Here is a 26,319-nt window from a genome sequence, read left to right on the forward strand (position 1 = left end):
AACAACACTCAGAAAGGTTGTTTGGTTTTGTTTAATGATTAAGTGTAACGAAAGGTAACAAAGGTGAATGTGAGGATTGTACAAATTCTCAGTAGTTTCTGAAGGGTGTTAGTTTGGAACTATGTGGGGAGAAGCGACCACAAAACCTGTTCTTTAACTTCCTCAATATATGATTATCTGCAACAAATACCTGATTTAATGCCCACTGAATTTTAGTGGGCAGGGGGTTGGTCTGTAAACACAGATTTTTCTAGCTCCACCTTTAGTCTGTGCAGCATGAGAGACAAACTCATGTTTTAAACCCAGGACTAGTTCACTGATTTGTTGTGGTTTTCATTGATTGGGATGGACTTACTGATACAAAAATAGTTTCCCTGATAGAAAAAATACCCAACATCTTATACATGTGAACAACTGCTTATTTCAAAAACCGACATTGGATTTAGATACAATATTTACATGATCATCAAAGATGCACAAACTAAATATGTATTTCTAACTGGGTGGTTTCATTTGACTAATCACAAAGATACCAGATCAATGACCAAAATGACTGAAGAAAGGTTCCCTACAAAGACCAACCCTGGTGAATCCTTACTCTTTATCTGCTTCTGTGGATATTTCAGAAGGTCATCTTGATAAGTCCTTTCCATGAAGAACGATGTACTGGAAGTTAGTACACTATGTGGAATGTATTATATAACGTGGAAGGGATACTCAAAGTTCATTGTGTTGCAGACCTCTAGAAATTCTACCAGATAAATCTTGTAGGTGCTTCTTTACCTTAGGGAGTAAATATATATATGTATTTTATTCAATGCAGAAGAAATGTCAAAAGACTGATGCTGCATATTCTATTTTGCCATCAGTGCTCAAAAGCTATAAAATCTTACTCCTCACACTACACATTTTTTCTAATGACTTCTTAATATAAACATATGTAAGCAACCAAGGAGCTGCTGAGCACCTGACTAACTAGGCTGGAATGTCAGGCTCCTTTCTGTGCTCTGTGTTTGGCTTACTGAATTATTGCTATTTTGAAATGTTATATGCAAAATGGAAATGCTCCAACAGAAATGGGAAGGGCTGTCCCAACTCAGAATAGTTTGGGGGTGATTAGAGCACACTCCATGAAGGTGGAGGATATGGGTTTGAATCACTTCATTTAGAGGAGGGAACTGAACATGAAGTCTGGGGAGTACTTTCACTCCAGGCTCAGAGTAAAAGATGTCAGTACTGACACTAGCATTATGGCCATCACTTTAAAAGAAAGCAGCAACCGGCCCTGTGGTTTGTAACGAGCCCAAACCAGTAGATTTGCTCTGAAAATGCCTACTAGATAAGGCCCCTCAAAGGTGATAGGTAGAGGGGCACCTAGTTTATTAACCTGATTAGGCTTAGGCATGTACCTGAAATAGGCTATTTCAACCTGTAACGACTTAGGCAGTTCTGGACATACATAAAGGCAGCACTTTAGATGCCTAAGGCACTTTGATGTCAAAATGTGAGGTGTCTTTGGGATTTGGTCATCTTCAGGGTTAGGCAGTAGCTGAGCAGGGCTTTTCAGGACTTAGGTGCCTAAATTCCACCCAAGTCCCTTCCCTATGTGCTTCTGTTAAAAAGGGACAATACCATCTCCACTTCCCACCAACTCAGCATGTACTTTCTATTGGACTGGGGCCATCTCTCACCAGTGCCATCAGTTTGCTACATACTGGAACATAAATAATAAATATGAATTAATAAATTAACACCAGAGATGATACCTGATAGGAAATCCAAATTCCTTCTATGCCAAAGTTAAACCTACAATGGAGATGGATAAACACACAGCTTATTTATACAGACCTTGTATCCCAATTCTTTAGTCTTTTCTTCTAGCATGGTATATTTCTCTCTGTTTCTGTTCAGATGATCTTTATCTCCCGTTCCCTCTATGTGCTTTAGTTTCTGATGGGAAATCTCTAGCTGTTTCTGGTAGTGCTGATGTTTTTCAATTTTTGCTTCAAAGTGTTTCAGCTCCTCCTAGAAAAATGAATACAGAGTTCAGTTAAATGGCATTTTCTTTCCAAGATATTCTTTTCTCCCCTCTGAAGCACACTCCTAATGCTACTTTAATGAACCGGACACTGAAAATCTTTCCAGTTGTCTGCCTCTTAAGAACGCTGCGGCAATGGAGCAGCACAACCACCTAGGAAGTCAGCTTTGGAGGAAGGCACCCAAACATCGATCTACTGCACAAACTTCAAAAGGAAGCTATTACTGCCTGTAAGGCACTATGGCAGGACAGCAGTGAGCGAGTGCTGTTGAGAAGCCTATAACCAAATACAACAAATTGGGTGCAATTTTTCAAACTCAAGCTCTTAACTCCTAGAATTAGCTTTTCTTTGTGATCAGATAGGTCATGATTTGCCTTCTTGACTTGCTCTAACTGTGATGGACGTAGACTAGAACTGAGCAATTAAAGAAAAATCAAAACCCTGAAACAAAGCAAAACAAAACAAAAAGGAATACAAAAGCACCGTCTTAAATTTAAAATACCCCTAAAGAACGTGGCCCATGTGACAGCACTGTTCAGGGTCATCCCTACTGTTGTGCTAATGATAGCAATAATTCTCTGGGATTTAACACATGAAGAACAGGATGGAGACCCAATCATTTCACAGACCACTCAGTATCTGTCACTGGTTTGATTAGGTTTCAAGCTGAAGGAGTTCTCAGAGGTGATGATCAGGAAACAAAGCAATAAAAACATCTGCCATCCTAATGAATCTTATTAAGCTTTGAAAGCAGAGATCTTGCCTCTCTCAATGTTACTATTGCAAAGGGAGATGATTAGCCTGTCAGAACATCCTAGCCTGTTTTATACATTACACACCACACAATATTTTAGCTTTGGGTTTTACTGTATGCCACATGGTATTTTAGCTTTGGGTTGATGAACCATTCAAGCTGCTTTCCTCAGATGATGTGCCAACAGAGCATCTTTCAGACTTTTCATTATGAAACCTATGTAGGGTTTGCATTATAGGCATTAAGAAAGAGAGGCAGTTTTAGCTGCTGAGTATTCAAACACAGCTTAAAAGGAACTTCAGCAAGTCTGATCCTTTAGTTTTCCTTTCCTAATTTAGAAGTCTAAAATATCCCAGGATTCACTGTGCTGCTGACATGCATAGCAAGAGAGCTTTACACAGGTATGTGTTGTTTGCCCAATAGGAGATCTCTGCCTGAATATATTCAGGGGGATATTTAAGGGTCAAAATGATTATTTTTAGATCCTATCAGTGGAAAACTGAAGTTTGCCTTATTCTAGAGAAAGAATGCGAGCCTGATTTGTCTTTCATGCTATTGTATAGACCCAATTCAAGGCCATCACAGCCAACGGTAACCTTTTCACTGATTTCAGAGGGCTTTGGAAGAGATGCTACATTAGAAGCATGCATGCTGAAATCAATGAAGCTGAAACCTGTTTAATTGAGAGGAAATACGTTTCATGCGACAAAGGAAAGGAAGGACAGTCCTGTGAGCTCAAGTGGGACTCTGGAGATCTGAAATCTATCCTGGGCTCTGCCAGACTTCACAGAGGAGAGGTTACCCTCTGTACTGACACTTACATGTGAAGTGGGTCCAATACTTTCATATGTTCCAAGGGGATGCTACCAGAACACAGGTTAAAGTTAATGAGCAGGCTTTTGAAGCAACTATAGATTTTATATAGTTCTCTATAGTTCAGAGCCTGCTCACAAAGTATATATAACATTATGTAGTTCAGAGCCTACTCATGAACTTTAACCTAACCCCATCCTAACACCCTTTCAAGGGGATGAAATATGAACTCTCTCTAGATGTAGATACACAGAATGAGCATGTGAGGGAACACAGCACGTGCAACAGCAAGAGTGCAAGTTCAAAATTTCATTGCTTCAAAAGCCAGTGGTGGCAAACACGATCACCACAGTAATCTCTACATTCAGATTAAGAGGGTCTCTATGCATGTATACTGTTCCTTGGTATGAAATTGGCAAAGCTCACCCCTTGCACAAGGGGAAAATGAAACCCCAGTGGGGAAGTCAATTAGCTGGCATTGCTTGGTTTTGTCATCCTTTAATAAATTCCTGAAGCATTAACTACAATTCGATATTAGAAAGCCAAAAATGGGGGATCTGCTTGCAGTGAGATTCCAGTCTTAAGCATAGTTGAGTATATGAGTAAACTTTACTCATGGGAGTAGTATCACTGAAGACAATGATGCTATTTGATTACTGAAGCCATCACTGTGGCTACGTGTATGTATGCAGGACCAAGACTCACATTTGTCTTGTTTGGGGTGATCACATAACAGCAGCAGAGAAATTATTATATCCAGAGCGTAACAGATGCAGGGAGAAGGTTCTCCCTCCAAGGTATAAGTAAAGCCATTAAACGTTATCTTACCCGAAAGGATTCAAGCTCTTTCTCAGTGAAGTTGGCGGATTTGGCCATGTCCCATAAGTCTATCACTCTGGGTTCTTCAAATTCTAGAGAGACACATACCACAATCCTTTTTATATCTACACAGAAAATAACAGATGCCACTGTATGTGAACACTGTCTCCATGAGAAGCGCACACCTGAAGTAGTATTGCATTACAGGGCTGCCTACGCAAATTCAAATGATCTGGGACAATTTTTTCAGGTTTGCTCTCCTGATAAAAAATCTCAACTGGAAGTGCACGAATAGACATTTGAGCACTGAGTCCCTGAAGACCAGAAAGTTTGGAGTGCTGACATTGTGTGTGCACAGGGGGACCCTGGCTACATCTCAGCATGTTCTGCAGGCACCTTCAGTCTGGGTGAAGACAGATGGCAGCAGTGCAGAAGGTAACTGACTGGCTGATCCAGACTGCTCTGGGTCAGCCTGTGTCTCCCTGTAGCACACCACTGATTCTGAAGGAGGCATATTCTGCTGCCTGCTCTGCTGTAGTAGCAGTCAAGTCCAAGTGACAGGCTGTTTCCTGGGTAGTGGCAACAAAGCACCCTTGGATGCTGGAGGACTGTGTTGTGGCTTCTCTGAGAAGAGAACATACAGATATCTGCTTTCTCAGAAGAAACTATCCTGGGAATGATTTAACTATGGCTGTTCCCAGGTTATTTTTCTCCCAGAGCAGCTATTTTAATTTTGGGAGAAAACTCCTGGACATCTGCACACTTGGGAGTTTTTCTGGGGGGAATGACTCTCCCAGAAGACACTGAATGTCTGTATATGGCCTACATCTACTTTGGTATTGGTATTTTTTATTTAAATATGTAATACTGTACATGCTGGACTTTTAAATGCAGAGACCCAGTCAGCTCTCTTGCCTTCTGTGCCTTTGTGTACAGATGAAATCCTGGTTGAAAGAGGGAAATGTCCCCTCTATGGGATCATTAATCCTGCTCCTTGCATTAGTTCTCTCGTGGGGATCAGTATCTGAGGCTGAGGCAGGGCTGGAATCCACCTGTATTTCATGGTAGCAACTCTGAAGGTTTGAGAGATTTTAGCTGTTTGGATAATGCCAATGCTGGCAGCACGAAACATGGACCAAGTATTTGGGTTTACTAACCATACTGCAGTAAGGGCTACATGCTTTGGTCAGAATCAGAGTCCCACTTCCCTGTCCGTGACTCCATGGTTTGCAAGGACAGCAGTCCCTGGTACCTCTGGCCCTACAGTTTCTACAGGAGACGTAGTGCAGAGAGGTTATAAGCAGCCAAAAGGGAGTCTATACCTAGAGGCTCTGCGCAGCCACGGTCCAGGCAGTTTGGCTCATTCTCAGCTTGCCCTTCTCTTCCCTGGTACAAGCCAGTGGAAAATCGAAGAGAATGGCTACCTATCTTTACTGTGGAACCTGGGTAGAGAGAAGAAATAGAGTATTTGGGCCCTAAGGCTGGCACCTGAATAGAGTTGGCTGGCAGTGTCCCTCATTGTCCCAAAACTGTTTATCATGACCTTGTAGAGTGCTCATTTGACCAGATCCGGCTATATTCTAACTGACTTTCTATAAAATTGACCCTAAATAAATGGGAAAACAGAGTGACCCATACCACTGGTTGTGTCGTACCCCTGGTGGCTGACTTTACGTAAACGCTCAAACCCTTGACTGATGCTCCGTAGTTTGTCTTTGAGTTCTCTGTGCTTGCTGTGCAACAGCTCTTCTTTCACCACATTCTCGTCAGAGGGGTTGATTACGTTTTTGTGGATTTCTATTTCAGAAAGACACATGATAATTAATGATGGGCCAGATCCTGAGAAGTCAGAAACCCCAGCAAACCCCAGCAACTTGAATGCAGGTAATAAGTACTCGGCCCTTCTCAGTGATTAATTGCACAGTAAATAAGCATCAGTACTATACATTAAGAAGTAAGCACTTTTTTCTTTTTAAATTGATGTTATTAATGCCAGTGATTTAGTGCAGAAATACATCATATCTTAAAGCAAAAACTGTAATAAGATCCAGAATAATATTATCCCTTTTTGTAGGAAAATCTCAGCACACCAGCAGTGTTATATTCCAGGGGAACACTTCTATGTCCCTCTTTTGACCTTATGAACAGAACCCTTCTATACCATGCTGCTGGAGTGGCCTGAAAGGGCAGTTAAGAGTAAGGCTCAAGTTAAGGAACCACCTTGGGCTACTCTGACCTGTGTCAGGTGCTGAAGTGACCAAGTAGTGGGACCTGCTCGGCAAGTGCGTTGCTGGGGCACCCCAGTGGCTGAGTGTGTACTCCATCCTCATCCCATGAGCCACTGGGGACCTCAGTTGGCGGCTCCTCCATGGAGCTGTCACCACGGGTGTGTATGTGGCAAGCTTCACGGACATCCTGCCCCTTCTGCAGGCAGAGGGAGACCCTGGCACACATGACCCGAGTGCGCCCGGCTGCAGCCCCTCCACCTCCAGAACCTCCTCTTGAGGTTCTGGTTGAATTTCACCCCCCACCTTTTTGTTTTTGGTCACCCCATCCATGGCCCCACCAAGTCCTGGGACCTCCTGGTCAACCTCCTCCTGGCCCTGGCCAAGTGGGCTCTGTACTTGACCAGGAAGGAGGCTCTGGCCGAGAAGGTGCCCAGAGACTGCAGGGCTGCTTTCCTCTCACTTGTCCAAGCACGTTTCCAGGCAGAACACCAGTGGGAGGTGTACATTGGCTCCTTGGATGCCTTTGAGAGCCAGTGGGCACTGGCTGGGGTGCTCTGCTTGGTGTCCCCCCACGGTGCACTTGTTTTGTCCCTATAACCTCACGAGCATGCCCTGTTTTTTCATTATTAGTCCCACAAAATCAGTTGGTATCTGAGGTTCCTACCTCAGCGGCCCAGAAGTGGCAGCCACATTGTCCTTAGTGGGCTAGGCCCATGGCCTCAGATACCAAATAGGCCTATCCTGTTTTTGCTTTAAATGTCCCAAGGAATTAGCTGTATTATTCATTCATTCCACACTGTAGAGGCCACTAGTTAGTTGGGTGGGCCTTGGGCCCACGGCATTGGGTAACACATATAGACAGGTACTGAAGTGATCTCTAGCAGCCTTAGTGAAAAGTGACACAATGGTGCCACTTTTGCCTCAGCCCCACTTAGCTGGGATGAAGCAGCAGGATGAATTCAGAAATGAGGCAACTTGACCATTCCTGAGGCAACTTGACCCTCTTATTGCTTTAAGACATCTTTTCTTGCCAGCTGAAACCCAAGAACCATATTTTGCCAGGTGAAACCCAAGAACCTGTCAGCCCAGTGTCTGAGAGGATATATATTCTATTCTACTGAATCAGAGTCCCACTTCCAAGGCCTAAGGGTTAGAAGAGTGGCCCAGAACTTGATGTTTGCCACTGTGACCCAGTATCCTCCTTGCTCACTATAATGCTCATGAAAGTCAGCAACAGAGAAACCAACTGTTCAATTAGCTGGGAAGGTTACTGGAAGAAGACACAGAATGATACCCTGCAGGTATCTATGAATGTCAGCAGCTGCAAAGAGTCCTACTATTAATACAGGAATCAGTCTTAAGGATTTTAAAGATCTTTAGAAACAACTGAGGCAACTGGCAGATAGAGGGCTGCAGTGATTTGGAAACATAAGGCAAACATTCAGACACCTTCTGTTCTGCTCACAGTCTCTAGCAAGAGATTATAGTCATGAATCTTTTCTTTGTGATGCTTAAATTCTCGCCACAGCTTATCCAGCTCATCCTCAGAGAACTTCCCAGAGGTCTTAGCCTATGAGAAATACAAATGAGATAGGAGTTAGAAACCTCTTCCATTTTCCAGGCTCAGCGTACAATAAATTCAGTTACCAAAAATATATTTTTAAGTATTTAGGGTAAGTCTCTCTTTAGAATCCCATGAGGCACATCTTTACTTGTATCAGGTAGGATGGGGTCAAACTGTGGCCTCACTGAATTCAAGGGAGCGTTCTAATTGAGTTTAATGGGGCCAGGTTCTCACTTACCAAATAGCTGGAGATACAAGGAAAAAGAATTCTGGTCATGCATATACGGTAGGAAGCTGTCAGGTAGAAGCATAAGAGACACAAACTGTATACTCAAGTTAGGGGTCTATTTATACTTGAAATTTAACCGGACACAAAGATAAGCTTTATTGGAGAACTCTCATTCTATTGGTGGGTAAATACAGCAGTGCGTGTCCTGGACTTGCTCTGCAGCAAACTGCTCACTGTACTAGTTATTAGCAATTAGAGGGATAGGATTGGGAGCTGGAGTGCTGCCCCAGTATTCTGGAGATGGTGCTGCTTGCTGTGATGCTTTCCTTCCCACTGCCTAAAAATGATATTTGCACATACTAACCAGCTAATTGCTGTTAAGAAATGTTTCTAAATGGTTGTTTTTCACTTTTCCCCAAAGAGGGTAAAGTACAGCACTTGTCAGGGACACTGTCAAGCTAAAATATTATATAAACAGGATAAATTTCTCTCTCTATTTTACATCACACTAGGTTGTTAAAATAAAGAATATTAAGAGCAGTCTGCTTTAATTATTTCCCTTTCCCTGCCAACCTGTTTGTTGCTAAATGCTGACATCCTGTTTTAGTTTTGTCAGAACTGGACAGCAAACATTCTGGTTTTCAGCAAAAACTCTGAAATGTTTCACTTGCAAATACTACAAGATGAAGCTGTTGGTTAAAAACCCTAATTGTATGAGACATGCATCATTAGGTCTCCTTTCCTCACTAAGTTACACAGCAGTCTCTCAATTATTCATACAGGGTGAAATCCTGACCCCATTGAAATTAAGGGCAAAAATCCAGTTGACATCAGTTTGACTGATATGCTCCTAACAGATACAACGTCCCATATTCTCAAGGAGGATTGCTGTCAATAAAATACTAAAACCTCTTCCGGGTTGCTCAGCTCCTAGACAGATGAACACACACCCCAGTGAAATTTACTTTAGTTTTGTACACCTCAGTAAATTATGCAAGGCTTAGGAATGGAAAAGATGACCAGCTATCCAGGGCGAGGCTTGTTTTGGGTTATATCTTTTATTGGACCAACTGCATGGTTGGAATAGATTTAAGCTTTCAAATGAAATGCATTCTTCATCAGGTCACAGTTATCCAGAGTAATTCACACTGTAGGTAGCTATTACCATGTCTCACCATTAGGTGGTGGGGAGTAGGTATTAGCCTGCTTGCATTTACTAAACAACTAAACAGACAAAACCTAAATCAATTATACTAGCTGAGATTTACACTGGCATCTTTCAAGGGTAATTCTGTATCAGGGTTTAGGAATTTGTATCATCTGCCTGCTACTTTTCTTAGTCTGATTACAACCACATGATTACAACTGTTTTGTAACCCCAGGCTTCAGCAAACACACACATCTGAATGAAGATTTGCTTCCTATATTGCATAACTAAGAAATTAAACTCACCTTACTCCATAATTTCTCCAGTCTTGGATCATCTAGCACATCACTTTCTGATGTATCTTTGATGTAGTTGGAATCTGCTAGTTGAGCATCCTTCTTTCCATTCATTCCATATTTAGCCATAATTACTATACGGGGAAACAAAAGATCAAGAAATCTTAAACCCAAGAGCTAATCATGCTTATCTTAAAAAAAAAATCTGTATCTTTTCCTGGAACCTCTTTTCTCCTGTATATCTGCTCAGTGTGGAGCCATCTCTCTTAACTGGTATCTGGACCACATGGAAAGGTTAAAGAGCCTGCTACTATCTTGACTCAGGAGTTCAGGCTTTTAGATCAAGAAGTAGTTCTCAACCTTTTCAGCCTCAAGGCACCCCCTTCATACTTTGTTGGAATTTAGCAGCACCCCAGCTGAAAACTACTGAGCTAGAATTAGCTCATGCCAGGTGAGGGTGGAGGAAGCAGGTCCTTACACCACTCTGACCTGCTTTTTTCCACCCTCCGCCCTCTCCCAGCCCCTGGTCTGTATCTGAGGGAGTAGACACTACTCCTTTGGTAACTTGAACATTGACAACTTGAGCCACATATACCTGCCAGCCCTGGGAGTATGAGGGGTAGGGGAACCTGTGGCTCCAGGGCTGCCCAAGTGCTCTTCTGTGTGCCTGCAACGTCAAATTGCCAGGAATATACTATCGTAAGGGGAGCTGCCAGGGGATGGGGAGTGGTCACAGATATGGCCTGTCTATGGGACACTGGGGGGGGGGGGGGTGGAGAAAAAGTGGGGCTGGCACCAAGAGACAGGAGGAGCAATCATTTGCCTCCTGGCACAGGGCCTGGGCATTGTGGCACCCTTAGAAGGATATTGGGGTATGGCAGCTAAGAATCATTGCTGTAGGGACTCATGCATAGATACAGAGATCCCAACTTTGATAGCTCTGTTGATGAATTACCCATTTATAGTAAGGCTTGAAAGCCCCAGTTGTTTTTCCCAGGATAGTTAAAGTGACACACAAAACAAGCTACCTCAAGCCAAGAGCACAGAAGATGTGTGTTAAACGGTGCCACTTTCTTTCATGTCTCTGTTCTCTCATCCTTTGTTCATACATTAGAGTTGCACTATCATCAGAGTAAGGACTTCTGTCCTCAGAAATGCCTGCACCGTACCCATTTCCCTAGTTTCATCCAGTTTGTTAAAAGGGCAATATCAACGTCATTCTGCACACACTGAGATGAGATACACTAATCTCAGTACAAGTTGGCTGTGCTCAGTGCCTATGAAAAAATCAGCCCCCATTTAATGCTTAAATACAGATGCCTGAATGCAAGTGTCTGGACTAAAATTTTAACCTGTTCAACCATGGGCACTCAGGTTGTTAAAGTACATTATTTCTTACCATGTAAGTTGCGTCTAAGTTTGGCTTCTTTTTCTCCATCTTCATCTAGCCCTTCAGCCTTCAGTTTTTTCCAGCCTAGCTCGTCCTTTTCTTGTATTTTTAGATCACTGTGTAGCTCTGCCAGTTTTACAGCAGATAGCTGGAGCTAACAAGAACAGAGAAAAGCTTTGTATCACACGTGCACACACACAGACACTCTCATACACGGGGGCAAAGTTACCTCCAAAGCCAGACTGACATAAAAGACATTTGATAATCAACTGAAAGGCGACAGTGTCAATCAGAAATCAAGGACCCTACTGTGTTAAATGCGATTCAAACCAGACTGTTTACACAAAGTCATTTCAATTAGCCTTTCGTATTTATATCCTAACAGAAGCTCCTCTGCCACTTCATTAACAGCTAAATTGACCAGGTGAGTTATAAAAATATATATTTTAGCCTGTCTTCTTAGGAAGGCTGAATAGGAAGTGTGCTTTTTTACAGCTGTCATTATGGGAGAGACAGAAAAGTGGTGAGGAGATGTATTTAATGGGGTACTGCCATGTTAAATATCCTTTGGCATTACTAATACTGTATAATATAAAATCATCTTTTCACCCCCTTTTTGTGTTCCTTTTCATTTAGACCACTAAAATTAGACATTTTTTTTATTCTAATGTACTAGATTTCACTGCACAGTGCAAACCACAAAGTGCATCTTATTTTAGAACCAAATACTAAAACACAACATGGAAATGTTCCTGTTCTTAATGGAAAATAAAGATGAGATATCAAGGCTGGAACCAATAAGAGATTAAAAATGCAAGGTTTCTAAAGGAATGATGGATCAGTCTGCAGACACTGTGGTATACATTTAAGGAAGGAAGGAAGTACAGAGATGAGTTTTCTGCATGTGACTGAATCAGTATTGCTATCATGAGAACAACAATTTTCTAATTTCCTCATTTCATTCATTTTGATTACTTGATTTAAACACTACATAAATATTAGTTTTTATATTTCTGTAATAGTTTTGGGTCATTTCTTGTTTTTTGTCCAAGAACATGAGATTGGGTGGGAGAGAGGTTTGAGAAAAAAAGCTCAGAAGGAAACCACTTCAGAACTTTGGCTTTTGAAGTCTCATATCAGTTTGCAAAAATCATTTCACTTCCAATAACCTATTCCTCCAAGTTTCAGAAAGTCTGGATCCAGGTCTGAATTTGGTTGTGTGCTCCCACTGATCATCAGTTAGCTTATGCCCTGCAAGTTGTGTGCTGGCATAATCAAACTAAAAGCTATCATGTGATATTAAAGAAGGGGAATAGATGTATAGAATCTACACTGAGAATCCAGCTTTTTCCACAGACAATAAGAAACTACTTTAAAAAAAAATCAGTACGTGGTATGTTTTGAGGAGCATTCTCCTCAGTTTCATTAAGGAAGAGTTGGAACTTGCAATATAATTTTAACAAGCCAAAACTAATGCCTCTGATCAGACAGACCATTAATTTTTGGACACGTTTGTCTAGTCCCCAACTACAGACAATACCTGAGAGCTTCCCTTCAGAGTGTAAGGTTACTTAAAAGGTAACTACAAAAAGTAGCTTACTGTTCTATGTTAATTTCCTATAATGCAATGGGCTGATTCAGCAAAGCCCTTAAGCATGATTTTCAACAGAAGCACAGGTTTTGCCACTGAATTTAAGGGGACAGAATTCAACAGGATTACTTGTCAGCTTATTTTGCAAAATCAAGACCTCAATTTGCCAATATAATTTGCAAAGCTTTGGCTTAATCTACGTTCTAGAGTTTTGCTGCAGAAGTCAAGTCCACGCTCAAAGCTCCTCTGGGGTGGCAGAACCATTAAATTACCTGCACCAAGAGGTGTAAGGCTTCTGCTGCTTGCCCAGCAACTAGCTGAAGGCAAATGTAGGCACTGCTGTGCCTTCTGTCACCTACCACAGTGCCATCAGCAGCCAGGGCCTTCTGTATTCTCTGGTGGCACAGGTGCTGTGATGAAGCCATGCAGAGCCACCAGAAGCACGTGGATATGTACGTGGTCTGATGGCTGCAGGTGGTCATCTGCTGCTAGACCTTCTGCCAGCACTCAGGGAACTATAAACAAGGCCCTAGAATAGTTACAATCACAGTTAAGATTTAAGGGTCTGAACCTGTGTGATTCACAGAAGTTTAGGGCTGGAAGGGACCTCGTGATACTGGGCTATCTGGTCCTGATCCAGTATTGAACTGTGCAAGTCATCCTACTGACCTCTATGCCACTTATTTCATGGGACTTTTCATGTGCTTACAGTTAAGCTCTGCTTAAGAATCGAGTCAGCCAAGATTTTAAGAATCAGCACATCAGCCCGTAGCCAGCAAAATATTTATTTAAGCCCCTTGGTGCACTGCTATTTTAGAGCTCACTGCTCAGTACCTTGCAGAATTGAGCCAGACCAGCTCAGTCATGACCTCAATTTCATATGTAGGCTTTACCAGACTGCACAAAAAAAACACTATATGGTAATATGGATGACTGAGTTTCTCCAAGACTTCACTTCTGTTAATGTTCAACCTTAGAGAGGTATAAATTTAATTTATTCATGCTGAACCAACAGGACAGAAAAATACCAATAAGTGAACTAACAAACTGATTCCCACAGATTTTCAAAATGAGATAATACAGCATTTTAACTATATGCCTTTCTTGTTAGACTCACATTTTCTAGTTTCATAAATTCATAGACGTTTGGGTTGGAAGGGACCTCAGTAGATAACTGCATTGTGCAAATACCGTATGGCACATAGGCACTGTATATAGCACAGGCCAGATAAACGTGTTTTAAACATGTTAAGCTTAGGAGAGGGTAGGGATAGCTTTTGTTTCAAAAAAACTTACCTTTTTCACTTACAGAATTCCCATCTCCCCCAGTTTTAAATTTTTATGCAGACTTTTCTTCCTAAGATTTAGCCTGCTCAGGAAAAAAAGTTTCAGTATCCAGTTTTGGTAAAAGTTTTGGAATGAGAAGTTTTCATTTCTCATATTGCTGTATAACTTTAATTGGTTAATTTGGTCACAACACTGTTTGGTTAGGTAAACTAAAATGCCTTTTTGAAATTCTTTTAATTTCAAAAGAGAAAAAGAAATCAATTCCAAAAGTAATTCTGTGGGAAATTCAACAGATAATACTTGGAACATTAAAAATATAACAGGAGTGCAAATTGTTGGACAAATTCAGTGGAATTCTCCTGCATCTCCCATTCTTTTAGCACAGCCATTGGGGCAACACAGAACCGACATGTAAAACAGATTTACCATATGCTTCCTCCTTGAAAGAAAACAGTAAAGCTACTACTTACAGTATTCGCTCTCTCTGAAGTTCATTACAGACAAGCCCAATAATTACACCAGCTATAACATCACAAGGAGTACATGTAACTTTGGCTAGCTGAGCCAACAGATTACTAGATTTAGCAATACAAAACCTTTCAGAAGTAGCTTATAATTAAACAGTGTAGTGACAAATTATTTGTTCCTTACACTGACCAAATGTTAAAGTTTAATATCACTGATTGACATTGTTGGAAACTGCAATCAAAGACCCTGTGAAGCATTACCAGGTTTCATAGACATTAGGACCTCGGAAGATCATCGAGTCCAGCCCCCTGCCTGCAGGGCAGGAAGTCAGCTGGGGTCATAGGTCCCAGCAAGATAAACATCCAATTTACTCCTGAAGGTGTTCAATGTAGGTGCTTGAACCACCTCCGATGGCAGGCTATTCCAGACCTTGGGGGCTCAGACAGTAAAGAAATTCTTCCTTATGTCCAGCCTGAAATGGTCTTGCAGTAGTTTATAACTGTTCAACCTCGTCATCCCTTGGGGCGCTCTGGTGAACAAACGTTCCCCCAGATACTGGTGGTCACCCCTGATAAACTTATAGGTGGCCATCAGATCACCCCTGAGCCTGCGCTTTTCCAGGCTAAAGAGCCCCATAGCTCTCAGCCTGTCGTCGTAAGGTCTGTTTTCCTGATCTCTGATCATGCGCATGGCTCTCCTCTGGACTCTCTCAAGCTTCTCCACATCCTTTTTTGGAGAAACTTGAGAGAGTCCAGGTCAAATCAAAGATTGCTAGTCTCTGTTATAACTAGTATCAACAGAAACAGAAGTGAGACTGTTTTGAGCAAAGGAGCGAATCTCGTCTTCTTCTTGCAATGTTCTCAAATCATCATAGACTTTGGAATTTATTCTTCCTAGGGGGTTTTCACTCAAGACAGAAACCTCTGCCAGCAGGTTGTATTAGAAGTACAAGGGCTGCATGAGTAAAAGCATAAGAGGTTCTTTAAGAACTAAAAGCCCAATTGTTCACCCACAGAAATCAGTTGGAAATCTGTCACTGATTTTAATGGTTCTAGACTTAGGCCCTGAATAAGGTGAGCCATTGCATTCCCTTTGCTAAGTATGTACAGAAAACAGACTAGGAACAGCAGGGGTAAGCTATGCACAAAAAAAAAAAAAAAATCAAACCTTATTTTTGGGAAATAGGCTAGGATTGTATGTTACCACTGAATAACACAGCATTGCTCAGCTAAGTTACAAAACAACATGACTGTATGTTGAAATATGGCATTTCAACATCCATCCCTCCTGCCTTGATGCAGCATGATTAAGATCTTTACTTTCAGCTGCTGCTGCTAAATGACAGTGAAGGTCAAAAGATAGTGTCACCAAAGCTCACAATACAGAGCTTGGTGTGCTACCCCATTAATATGTATAGTAAATGCAGCAGTGAAGCTGGTTTGGGATTGTATTGCCAATTTTAAACTTTTCCCTAGATATGCTGGAAAGATCACTGAGGTTTACAAAAGATCAGGGAATTCTGGGTTAATTTGAACCTGAGAATGAAATTGAGTCAGTGAGAAAGCTACCTGTGCGTAGGCCAACTAAATAAATTGATAAAAAGAACGTATTTTCTCTCTTGAGGCCCACCTATACAGCTAGCATTTACTACAGCTTGGTTCGTTACGTGAATAGATTCACCAACACTCACTTTAACAGTGCAGGTCCAATCTTTTTTGGCAGGTATGCCACAAAATATTCCTGCTCTCTCCCCAAGTACCAGTCTGATTTCCTTCCTGTGCCGAATCTACTGCTCTTTCTGCTGTGTGCCTCCTGTCTGATCTCCTGATCCGCTTTCTGCCCCGTACGCCACACCTGATCCCCTGCTCTACCTTCTGCCTACCCCATCTGTTGCTGTGCTGCCTGCCCACTCCCTCATGTGCTGCATGCCACACACAGACAGGCCATTTGTAGCACTTGGCCCCATGGTTTAGCAAAACAGGATCTTTGCACACGCAAAGTAGAGACACATTTATGTATGGATGTGAGACGGTTTCACTTGGTACGCTAGAAGGGATGCACAGTGAAATTAAGGGCGCAGTATGACAGTTAACCAAGTTCATGGCCATCTTGGATCTAAGCCCGGTCAGGAATCACAAACAAGGTTTTCTTCCACCTGTCTTGCCTAAGGGACTTGATGTGGTAAGTAATTGGAGAATATATTGGGTTCTGCATGAAGCCTGACAGAGGAAGCAGGGCCTTCTACCTTTTGTCCAACACTTTTGTGACTAGAGAACTCGGGATGCAGGAAACCCGGGTTTGATCGCTCCCTTTGCCCGAGACGTCTAACCCACATCACACACTCCTCCCCAGGCAGTGCTCCAACTACTAGGCTGTAGGTATGGGGGGAGGGGGGTACCACTCTTTTGATACGAGTCAACCAGAGTGATAGAGAACCAACGTGAATATGTCCTGGAAAGGCTGCGACACTTGCTCCAGTCCTTGCTGCAATGATTGTTTAATGTAAAATACTGAAGCAGTCCTGGGAGCACGTAGCTACCGGATCCCTTCCAAACCTTTCATTCCTCAGGTGTTAACAACCTTCTCTTCTTTACAACCATCTTGATGCTCCACTAATCAAGCTGGCCGCTGTTTGGCAATCCTGTTGTGTTAGCTGCTCCCGGCCACGAAGCTCCTCTTTCACAGCCCTGCTGACTGCTTTTAACTCATTCCAGTGATTTGTTTTTGCATCCATCTTAAGCAGGATAACTCAGCCCTAGGTCCCGAGCATGCTGGCAAAGCTTGTTGTTAATTTTTAGCTTGAAAAGACATGTCATTTGACATGCGGTGACGCCGGTCCTCACTTACACCCCCTTTTCAAAACCCTACATCCCTACATGGACATGCCTGCTAGGAGCGCCACGGGGAGAGCCCACCCCGGGACCTGGCAACTCAGGGTAAGGACCGCTGGTGTCCCGTGCCACTGGGTGCGTGAATACTGCGTGAATGCTGCGTGCCCCGAGGCTGGTGGGGTGCGGCGAGCTCCCACAAGCGGTGGCGGTGGGGAGCGGTGAGCTCCTGCTGGCAGCCGCAGCGCTCTTGGCGGGCGGTGGCAAGCGCCAACCAGTGGTTGCCGACCACCTGCAGACACAGACACCGCCAGCAGCGTCAGTGGTGATCGCGGACCGCCCGCGGACGCCACCAGCGGTGTTGGCGGCGAGTGTCAGCAGCGCCTTTTCGCAGGGGGTGCGCCGCCACGCTCAGGGGCGCCGGACAACGGCTCTCGCCCTCTGCAGACCGGAGGCCCCCTCTGCCCGGGAAGCGCCAGCTCTCGGCCTTCCCTCGGGTTTCTGCCTGCAGGAACACCAGAGCCGTGCTCCCGGGGTGCCGCTCGCACCGCCCACTCCTCCAGGCGGCCCTGGTCCCCCGCGAAGCACGTCGCTCGCGGCACCCCGGGAAGGGCGCCGGGGGCGGCCCGGCCCGGCCCGGCGGCACTCACCCGCTGCGCCTTCTCCCAGATCTGGTTGAGCTTCACCACGCGGAACTGCGCGGGCGCGCGGGGCGCCTCGTTGGCCTCGCGGGAGTATTTGCCGCCCTGGCCGGAGCCCGCGACCGCCAGCACCAGCAGCAGCGCCGCGGCCCCCATCGCTGCTCCGCTCCGCTCCGCTCCGCCCCGGCCTGCCTGCGCCGGCGCCGCTCGTCGGGGGCCGGGCAGCGAGGCCGCTGCGCCGGGGCGGGGCGGGGCGGGGCCGGGCTCCGCCTGCCCGCGCCTCCGCGCTCCCGCCGGTCCCGCCGCCTGTACCGCGGCGCGGCCATCGCCACCGCCTGCCTGATTCCCACCCCCGCACCATGGAGCAAGTGCTCGCAGTGGAGCACGGGGTCCAGGTTGCAGAGGAAAAAGCAATCCGGGCTCATGGTAGAGGTGACCTCTTTTATTAGACCAGCAAGATTTTACACCCCCCCCCCCATACTTGCGAGGAAAGCCCGTCCCCCTGGGTAGAAATGCAAGTTCACAGATCACAGAGGAGTCGATAGCTGGAAAGCTCCTCTGGGCGGACAGGTTTCTTAGCTGGTCAGGTATCCTTTCCAATGGCGACGTGTAGGGGGTGCATGTGCACCCCCCGGCCAAAAGGCACCTGTGAGCGGTCGCCCACCGGGCTGCCACCGGTATGTGCAGGTGGTCCATGATCACCGCTGTCCCCCACCATCGCTGTCGGCGGTGTCTACAGGTGGTCGCCAACCACTGGGCGCCACTCCTCCCCCCCACTGCCCACAGCGCTGCGGCTGCCACAATGCTCCCACCACCAACAGCACCACCGCCCATGGGAGCTCACTGTGCCCCCCAGCCTCCAGGGGCACGCGGCGTTCGTGATCCTTTTCATCGATTGACTCCTCTGTGATCTATGAAACATGAACTTCCATTTCTACCCAGGAGAACATTTCCAATCTTTTCTGCTGTGCCTGATTCGTGAAGGGGGTTTGTGCCTGAACGCTTGGAAGTAAAGAATGTTTTTTTGCAAAATCTTGCTGGTCTAATAGAAGATATCACCTCTGCTAGGGGTGGCCAACCTGCGGCTCCAGAGCCACGTGCGACTCTTCAGAAGTGAATATGCATCTCCTTGAATCTTCCGTTTGGAAGCTGGGCACCGTGGGCTTGTGCAAAAAGATTCAAGGAGATGCATGTTCACTTCTGAAGAGCTGCATGTGGCTCCGGAGACACAGGTTGGCCAGCCCTCTACCATGAGCCCTGGTTGCAAAATGCAGGATCATTTCTGAGGCAGTGAATTGATGCAGTGCATGCAAAACCCAAATCACTTTTTGACAGTGTTACCTGACTTCTGAGGTTTGTTTGTTTTTTTAAAAGAAAAATGTTCCTGTTTCATGTCAAATCCGCCAAATCAATTCCAAATCCGTGAGTCAGTCAAGAACCTAATGTGGCTCTGCTACTGGTGCACATCCTGTGCTCCTGCTTGAGCCGGGCCTGCCCGAGCCATGTCTGAGTGGGTCTGGCTGTCGCCAGGGGAGTTCAGGCTGGGATTTGAGGTTCCCACCCTGGCAGGGCTTGGGTGGGATCAGAGGAAAGCAGAGCTTGGGCTAGGCAAGTCCAGCTCCCAGCTCCAGGCAGCTTCATTCCCCATAATCCTGTGACAGCAGCTGCCCCCAGGAAGGTTTCCCTCCCTACAACAAGCTCTCTTCTGCCCTGCCAGCACCCCAGTTTGTCTTTAACCCACTCCATGCCCTGACTAACCCCCACATCCCAGTGACATGGCTGCTGGGAGAGAGGAAATGCTGGAGGCTGCAAGGGAGAGAGGAACAGTGGAAGAAACCCTGCTCATACCCCATTCGCTCTCCCTTTCAGCATCTGCTGTCTGGCACCATGACAGGCCTATTTGCTCTGCCAAAAAAACTGGGCTGACACCCACAAGAAAACAATATAAGCTTCCCTTAATCAGGAAGGCTGCTCATGATGTAACAACTAAATATGGGGAGGGGAGGAAAAAAATGGAAGGGAGTAAAGTCACAGGTTAATAACAAGGGATCAGGAAGAAGATGCGGAGCAGAGCACAATGACGGTGCCCACTGCCCCTGGAATGATTTGAGCGAGCCTGTGGATGCCCGCCAGTGAAACTCTGCTCAGAGATGTGAGCAAAGGAGTGAGAGGAAGACAGTCCCACATCTGCCTAGGTTTCTGGAACAAGGCTAGAGCCTTGTTCCTGGTCTGCTACATGGCCAACTTGGCTCTGTGTGACAGACAAAACAGGGCAAGATGGACATATGGTCGGACCCAATAAGTGGCAGTTCTTACATTCTGTATCTGAATATATCTTGCCAACTTACAACTCCCTACTACGTGCTGGGTCCTGTATTCTCTTGATAGCAATGCATTGCCATACTTGCTTTCCCCCGACTTTACCTCAGGCTAATATAGGCGATATGACCAGCTGCATGCCTTACATTGCACCAGTACGCTCTGTGTTCTATGCAGCCACCATGTGTGGGTTCCTGTATCCCCTTTAATCTCAACAAACCTATGTAACTAATTACAATCTTTTAACATTTACTAAAATGCCAGTGGCATGTGCAACAGATCAAGGGCCTCAGTCGGTTGTAAGTCTCGTCACAGGGGCATGAGCCCTATTGTATAGGGGAGAAGGGTCTGACCACCTCACCTCCTAATCCAGCAAGATTTTTTTCCTTAAATCCATAGCCAACTTGATGCTATCACATATTTCAGCAGTTCTCAACCTTTTAGATTCGAGGCACCCCTCTTTTGACTTCAGGTCCCCTCCATAACTTCTGTCATTGAGCACCACCCCATTTCAAAAATGAATTTATTTATTACAATGCTTACCTTCTTATGGAGGCGTGGGAAGAGGGGACAGGGCAGTGGCCAGGCAAGGATGAGGGTGAGCCTGCACTTATCTCTTCTCACCTGCTTATCCCTTCCCATCTCAAATCACTCTTCTAAAATGTTCAAAATTAACAAGCATGTTAAGGAAGTATGGGTTAGATGAATGGACTGTAAGGTGGATAGAAAGAGGGCTGGGTCATTGGGCTCAACAGGTAGTGATCAATGGCCAGATGTTGAGTTGGCAGCAGGTACCAAGTGGAGTGCCCTAGGGGTCAGTCCTGGGGCCAGTTTTGTTCAATATCTTCATTAATGACCTGGAAGATGGCATAGAGTGCACCCTTAGCAAGTCTGCAGATAACACCAAGCTGGGTGTGGGGGGAGTAGTAGATACGCTGGAAGGTAGGGCTAGGAGTCAGAATGACTTATACAAGTGGAGGTTTGAGCCAAAATAAATCTCATGAGGTTCAATAAGAACAAGTGCAAAGTCCTGCACTTAGGATGGAAGAATCCCCCTGCACTGGTACAGGCTGGGGGCTGACTGGCTAAGCAGCAGTTCTGCAGAAAAGGAGCAGGGGGTTACAGTGGACAATAAGCGGAATATGACCAAACAGTGTGTCCTTGTTGCCAAGAGGCTAACAGCATGCTGGGCTGCATTAGTAGGGGAACTGCCAGCAGATCGAGGGAAGTAATTATCCCCTCTATTCTGCAGGGGTGGGGCCATGTCTGTAGTACTGTGTCTAGTTTTGGATCCCCCACTACAGAAAGGATGTGGACAAGTTGGAGAGAGTCCAGTGGCGGGCAACAAAAATAGTTAAGGGGCTGGGGCACATGACTTATGAGAAGATGCTGATGGAACTGGGCTTATTTAGTCTGCAGAAGAGACGACTGAAGGGTGATTTGATAGCAGACTTCACCTACCTGAAGGGTGGTTCCAAAAAGGATGGACGTAGACAGTTCTCAGTGGTGGCAGCTGACAGAACAAGGAGGAATGGCCTCAAGTTGCAGCAAGGGAAGTTTATGTTGGATATTAGGAAAAACTTTCTCACTAAGAAGGTGATGAAGTGCTGGAACGGGTTAAATAGAGATGTTGTGGAGTCTCCATCACTGGAGGTTTTTAAGGCCCAGCTCGACAAAGCCTTGGCTGGGATGATCTAGTTGGGGATGGTCCTGCTTTGAGCAGGGGGGTGGACTAGATGACCTCCTGAGGTCCCTTCCAACCCTCATTTTCTATGATTCTAAAATTCTGTAATCTCAGGGTACCCCGGGATGCCTGGCACTCTGGTTGAGAATCACTGGTGTATTGATTAGTGTAGATTTATGAGGAAACAAAGGGCTTGAGGAGTGCTGATAGGATGTGGAAGGGGAACGGGTCCTTCCTTTTACCCCTGCAGATTCCTGAAACAGAAGAGGGTTCAATGTCCTCTTCTGAAAATGTCACTTAGATATAGGATTGCACTTAAGTGCTATCTCCCCAGACAGCATGCAGAGGTATCAGAGCGTCTGATTCTGGTTAGAGAAGGATTGAAAGCTGTCAGTAACAGCAATATGCTGCTATGTTGGGCAAACTACCTGTTGGCAAGGAAGTACTGAATATTGTATCATTTTACAGGCCCTAATAATTGATTATCCATATAGTTATTATTTACAGTTCCCCAGAATAAACTGAAAATCCCAAAGGGTTGAGTATATAGCAGCTCTTCAAATTCCTAGGCTTATTTAGATATTTGTCTTGAATTCTTTTATTATGAACTTTGGTGGTGTCACTTCCTTGAGCTACCACAGTGGTGTGACCAAGGACAATGAGAAGTAATTCTGGCACTGGACTGAGACACAGGCTCCTAGGTTCATTCCATAATTTTTCCCAGATCCTTGAACAAGTTATTCAATCTCTGCCATACTGTCCAACCCAACCATTAAAAAATAAAAGCAAGTATCATAAATAAAAACAAATTGCCCAATAACTATGAAATATTAGAAAACAGATTTGGGGCCTTTTTACTTAATTTTTGTTTTTTGAGCATTTCAGGGTGTATGTTGTCAGTCCCATTAGGAAAAGAAACTGATTTCCCACCTAGTTTCCTTAGTGAAAGCAGAGGTTATTAATCACCTCACTCCAGGAACTGGTACTTTAAACAAAAACCCCCACCATATATAAAATCACAAGCACTGGAAACAGTCTCTGAGTCTTCCTTTCCCCTTTCTGCAAAGTAGAGGTAATGATACATAACATACCAAGATGTTTTGAAGATAAATTTATTGATGTTTGAATCATTAATCATAAAATATAATTAGGTGGCCATATTTAGAACTTACAGAAACAGTGGCAGGCAGGAAAACTGTTACCATTTAGCAAATCATACGGTGCTCTCTAGTTAGTGTGAAAACAGGACAGCAGCTGTTACCTGGCATGCACACTATACTGAAAGGAATTGCCATTGTTTTCTGTACCTTTGAGCATGATGCCTATCTCCTAGCTGCTATTGGGGCAGCTGTCTTTTTTCAGTTTAGATGCAAACTGTTACTAAATCACTCTTCACGCTGTCCTCTTCTGGATTATCTAGTGTTACATTACCTTAATTTCCACGCTATGTACATAGAAATTAGACTTCCTTACTGATGTCCCCAATGAGTTCTACAGAGGATCCTGTTTTTTACCCATATCTCATCCATATTCCTCCCCCACTTCCCTCCCTTTATCACTGTATACTTGAATTATAGTGGAAAAGCTTTAGTAAATAAATGGGACATATAGTATCTGTCCAGCTGCCGCTCGTAGCTTCTTCCACTATCATGTTCTCTCAAACTAAAACCCATTCTTTACTGCTTTAGATCAGTGCAAAGGGAGTGTGGAGCCTGATATGCATCTAATAAATACTAAATACATAAACAAACAAACAAACGATTATCATTTAATACTACTAGGTAGCGTTCTATGTGTTCTGGCCACATTCTGCTCTCAATGACACCAATGAAAAGCCACTTACCCCACTGACATAATAACAGGTACTAACTTGGTAATAACAGGTCCCTAACTTAACGCCCCGTAATTAGTGCTACTGTGCATTAGTGCAAACGCACGCTTTTTTGTGACACTTAATGCTCATTAGACTAAGTCTACTGTGCATTAGTGCATTAGCATGGTTTTTGCCAGTTGTGCTAATGTGTAGTAGAATTAATCCAATGGGCATTAAGCGTCTCATGTAGACACACCCTCTGTGGTATTACCACAACCTAAATTGGTCCAATCACACAAACTTTGCATGGGTATAAATGAGGCTGTGCAAGGCAGTTTTAAAAAGAGACCCATTATCTCCAGGTCTCATGCACTTTCGGCCTGACTCATCCATCTCTTTGCGCTACTGGTGGAATCACTTGGGCTGCACCATTTATATCTAGTGCAAGTAAAAGAAGTAGGAGACCTTTGTCTAGGGTTTTATTGCCTGCATTGTTCCACTGACTCAGTCAGTTATAGCTCCCTGTAAAAAAAATAAGGATAGGAAAGAATGACTACAAACACAGGTCCAGAAGTCCATATCTTCATCTTTGTGCAAGGAAAAAAATATCAGAGTAACTTGAAGTCAGAGAAAGCAAAGAAGTTTCCTGGTTAGAAAAAAAGCTTGACGAAAGTCTAACAGCCACTTATGGATCAATGGAAGATTTCTGCTTCAATGCAAGGGCTAGATTGGCTACTGGTTGATTTCTGTTTTAGTAAAACTGGCTCATCCATGACTTCTTCAAATACTTTTTGCATGTCTCTCATTTTTCACAGGAGCCGGAAAACTGTTTCTTTATGAATTTCCACAAAAGGCCCTAAAGCATTTTAACCCCCACACTTTACACTTATAATGCACTTATAATACAGTCTGCAAGACCCGTGTTGATTATATTTATCTGTATAAAAACTAGGCAAAGTGTAAATATTTATACTTTGAATTTCTATCAGTTCCTTTACCATTTGGCAAAACATTATTAAACGCTCTGTCTGCTTTTATTTGAAGACACAGTAAAAGTGTGCTGTGTGAAAGTAGAGTTTAGAATGTGCAAGTCATGTTGCTGAACATTGCTTAGAAGGAATGGCAGCACATACACACAGCTGATTTCCTTCATAACCTGGTGCAGAGATAGCTTTCACACCCCTGAACATATCAGAAGAGTAGCAAAAACACCAGAGACATAGGGCAAAATCCAGACTGGACCCTGAAGCTTGTTCAATTAGTTGTTGCAGTGCCTAAAAACAGGCACCTGGCCCCAGGGTGGTGAGTCAAAAGAAATAGGGTTGGGAGAGCTCAGTGTCTCCAAAGGACAGTTCAGAAAACTTATCCTCATGAATAAGGAGCTGCTTGGAGTTATGTAATAGGAAACACTAAGCAAAGGGATGCATTTGAACTCCCAGCACTCTCTAGAGCTCAGGTGCCTCTCTCCATCTGGGGCCTAGAGCACTGAGTGCTCCTCTGTACTGAGGGTAAGTACCTAACTGATAGGTGATGGTGGTCCTGTATAATAATTTAGCAGCTACGGCACTTTCCATCCCAGGAACTGGTAGACCTGGCTCCTTAACCTCAGGGGGATTCAACACCACATCTTTCATCTCTCAAGCTACCAGGCTAATCTTGGTGATGGCATCCTCCACTTCTCCCGTGGAAACATGCCAATCATGGTGCTAGCAGGAGAGGCAGTAAAAGGAAGCCTGAGTCTGTAGCCTAGCGGTTAGGGACCTCACCTGTGAAATGGGAGACCTGAATTCCAGCCCTTGCTCCTAGATATTTTGATCCAGTTCAAATTAGATACTAGTTAGATGCTAACAGACATAAATCTGAGCACCAGGACCAGTAAACACATACTAGCAAAGCTGATCAATTCCTCAGGCTACTATGATGACACTTGTCTCAGTTTGGGACTTTCTGGGAAGAAGTACAGGGGGCTTGTTTTAACCTGCAATCTGGAAAAGTTTAACCAAAGAAGTTCTTTCAGCATGGCCTAGGTGGCCTGACGTTGACCACAATGTGGATTAACTTAATGTCTGGAAATTCATTTCCACAGTCCGAAACCCTCTGTTAAGAATCTCTTATCTCTGACTCTCATGCTTTGTTGAGGGCACAGAGATCTTCCTTATAGGAGAGAAGAGCATGGATTGTCCGGACAGTTCATAAATGATGCAAAAGCCTTTTTGTCACTGGGACCTGATCCATTAATGGCTTGGAAACATAAGTTGCCTTTTCTTATGTTGTGCTCTCAGGGCAGTATATAAACTTCTCTATTCACTCCAGTATTTGGGCATGACTGATATGGTATGTTAGTTGCATTGTGAAGTGTACATATATCAACATTCAGAACACTTGAGGTGGACAGGGTGCCTTGTCTCT

At 44.3% G+C, this 26,319-nt stretch overlaps 1 protein-coding gene across 1 annotated transcript; it reads right to left on the reverse strand.

Moving 5' to 3' along the window:
- Positions 1-16: 16 nt before the first annotated feature.
- Positions 17-18,285, reverse strand: LRPAP1 (LDL receptor related protein associated protein 1). Its single transcript, XM_019479152.2, has 9 exons — positions 18,104-18,285; positions 11,289-11,433; positions 9,899-10,023; positions 8,103-8,223; positions 6,064-6,222; positions 5,748-5,867; positions 4,435-4,517; positions 1,849-2,025; positions 17-783 (listed from the first exon to the last, which is right to left on the reverse strand). The coding sequence occupies exons 1-9, from the start codon at positions 18,248-18,250 to the stop codon at positions 718-720; spliced, it is 1,143 nt and encodes a 380-aa protein (XP_019334697.1). The 5' UTR covers positions 18,251-18,285; the 3' UTR covers positions 17-717.
- Positions 18,286-26,319: the final 8,034 nt, after the last annotated feature.

This window comes from Alligator mississippiensis, chromosome 2 (genome assembly GCF_030867095.1).
Source record: "Alligator mississippiensis isolate rAllMis1 chromosome 2, rAllMis1, whole genome shotgun sequence".
Lineage (NCBI taxonomy): Eukaryota > Metazoa > Chordata > Crocodylia > Alligatoridae > Alligator > Alligator mississippiensis.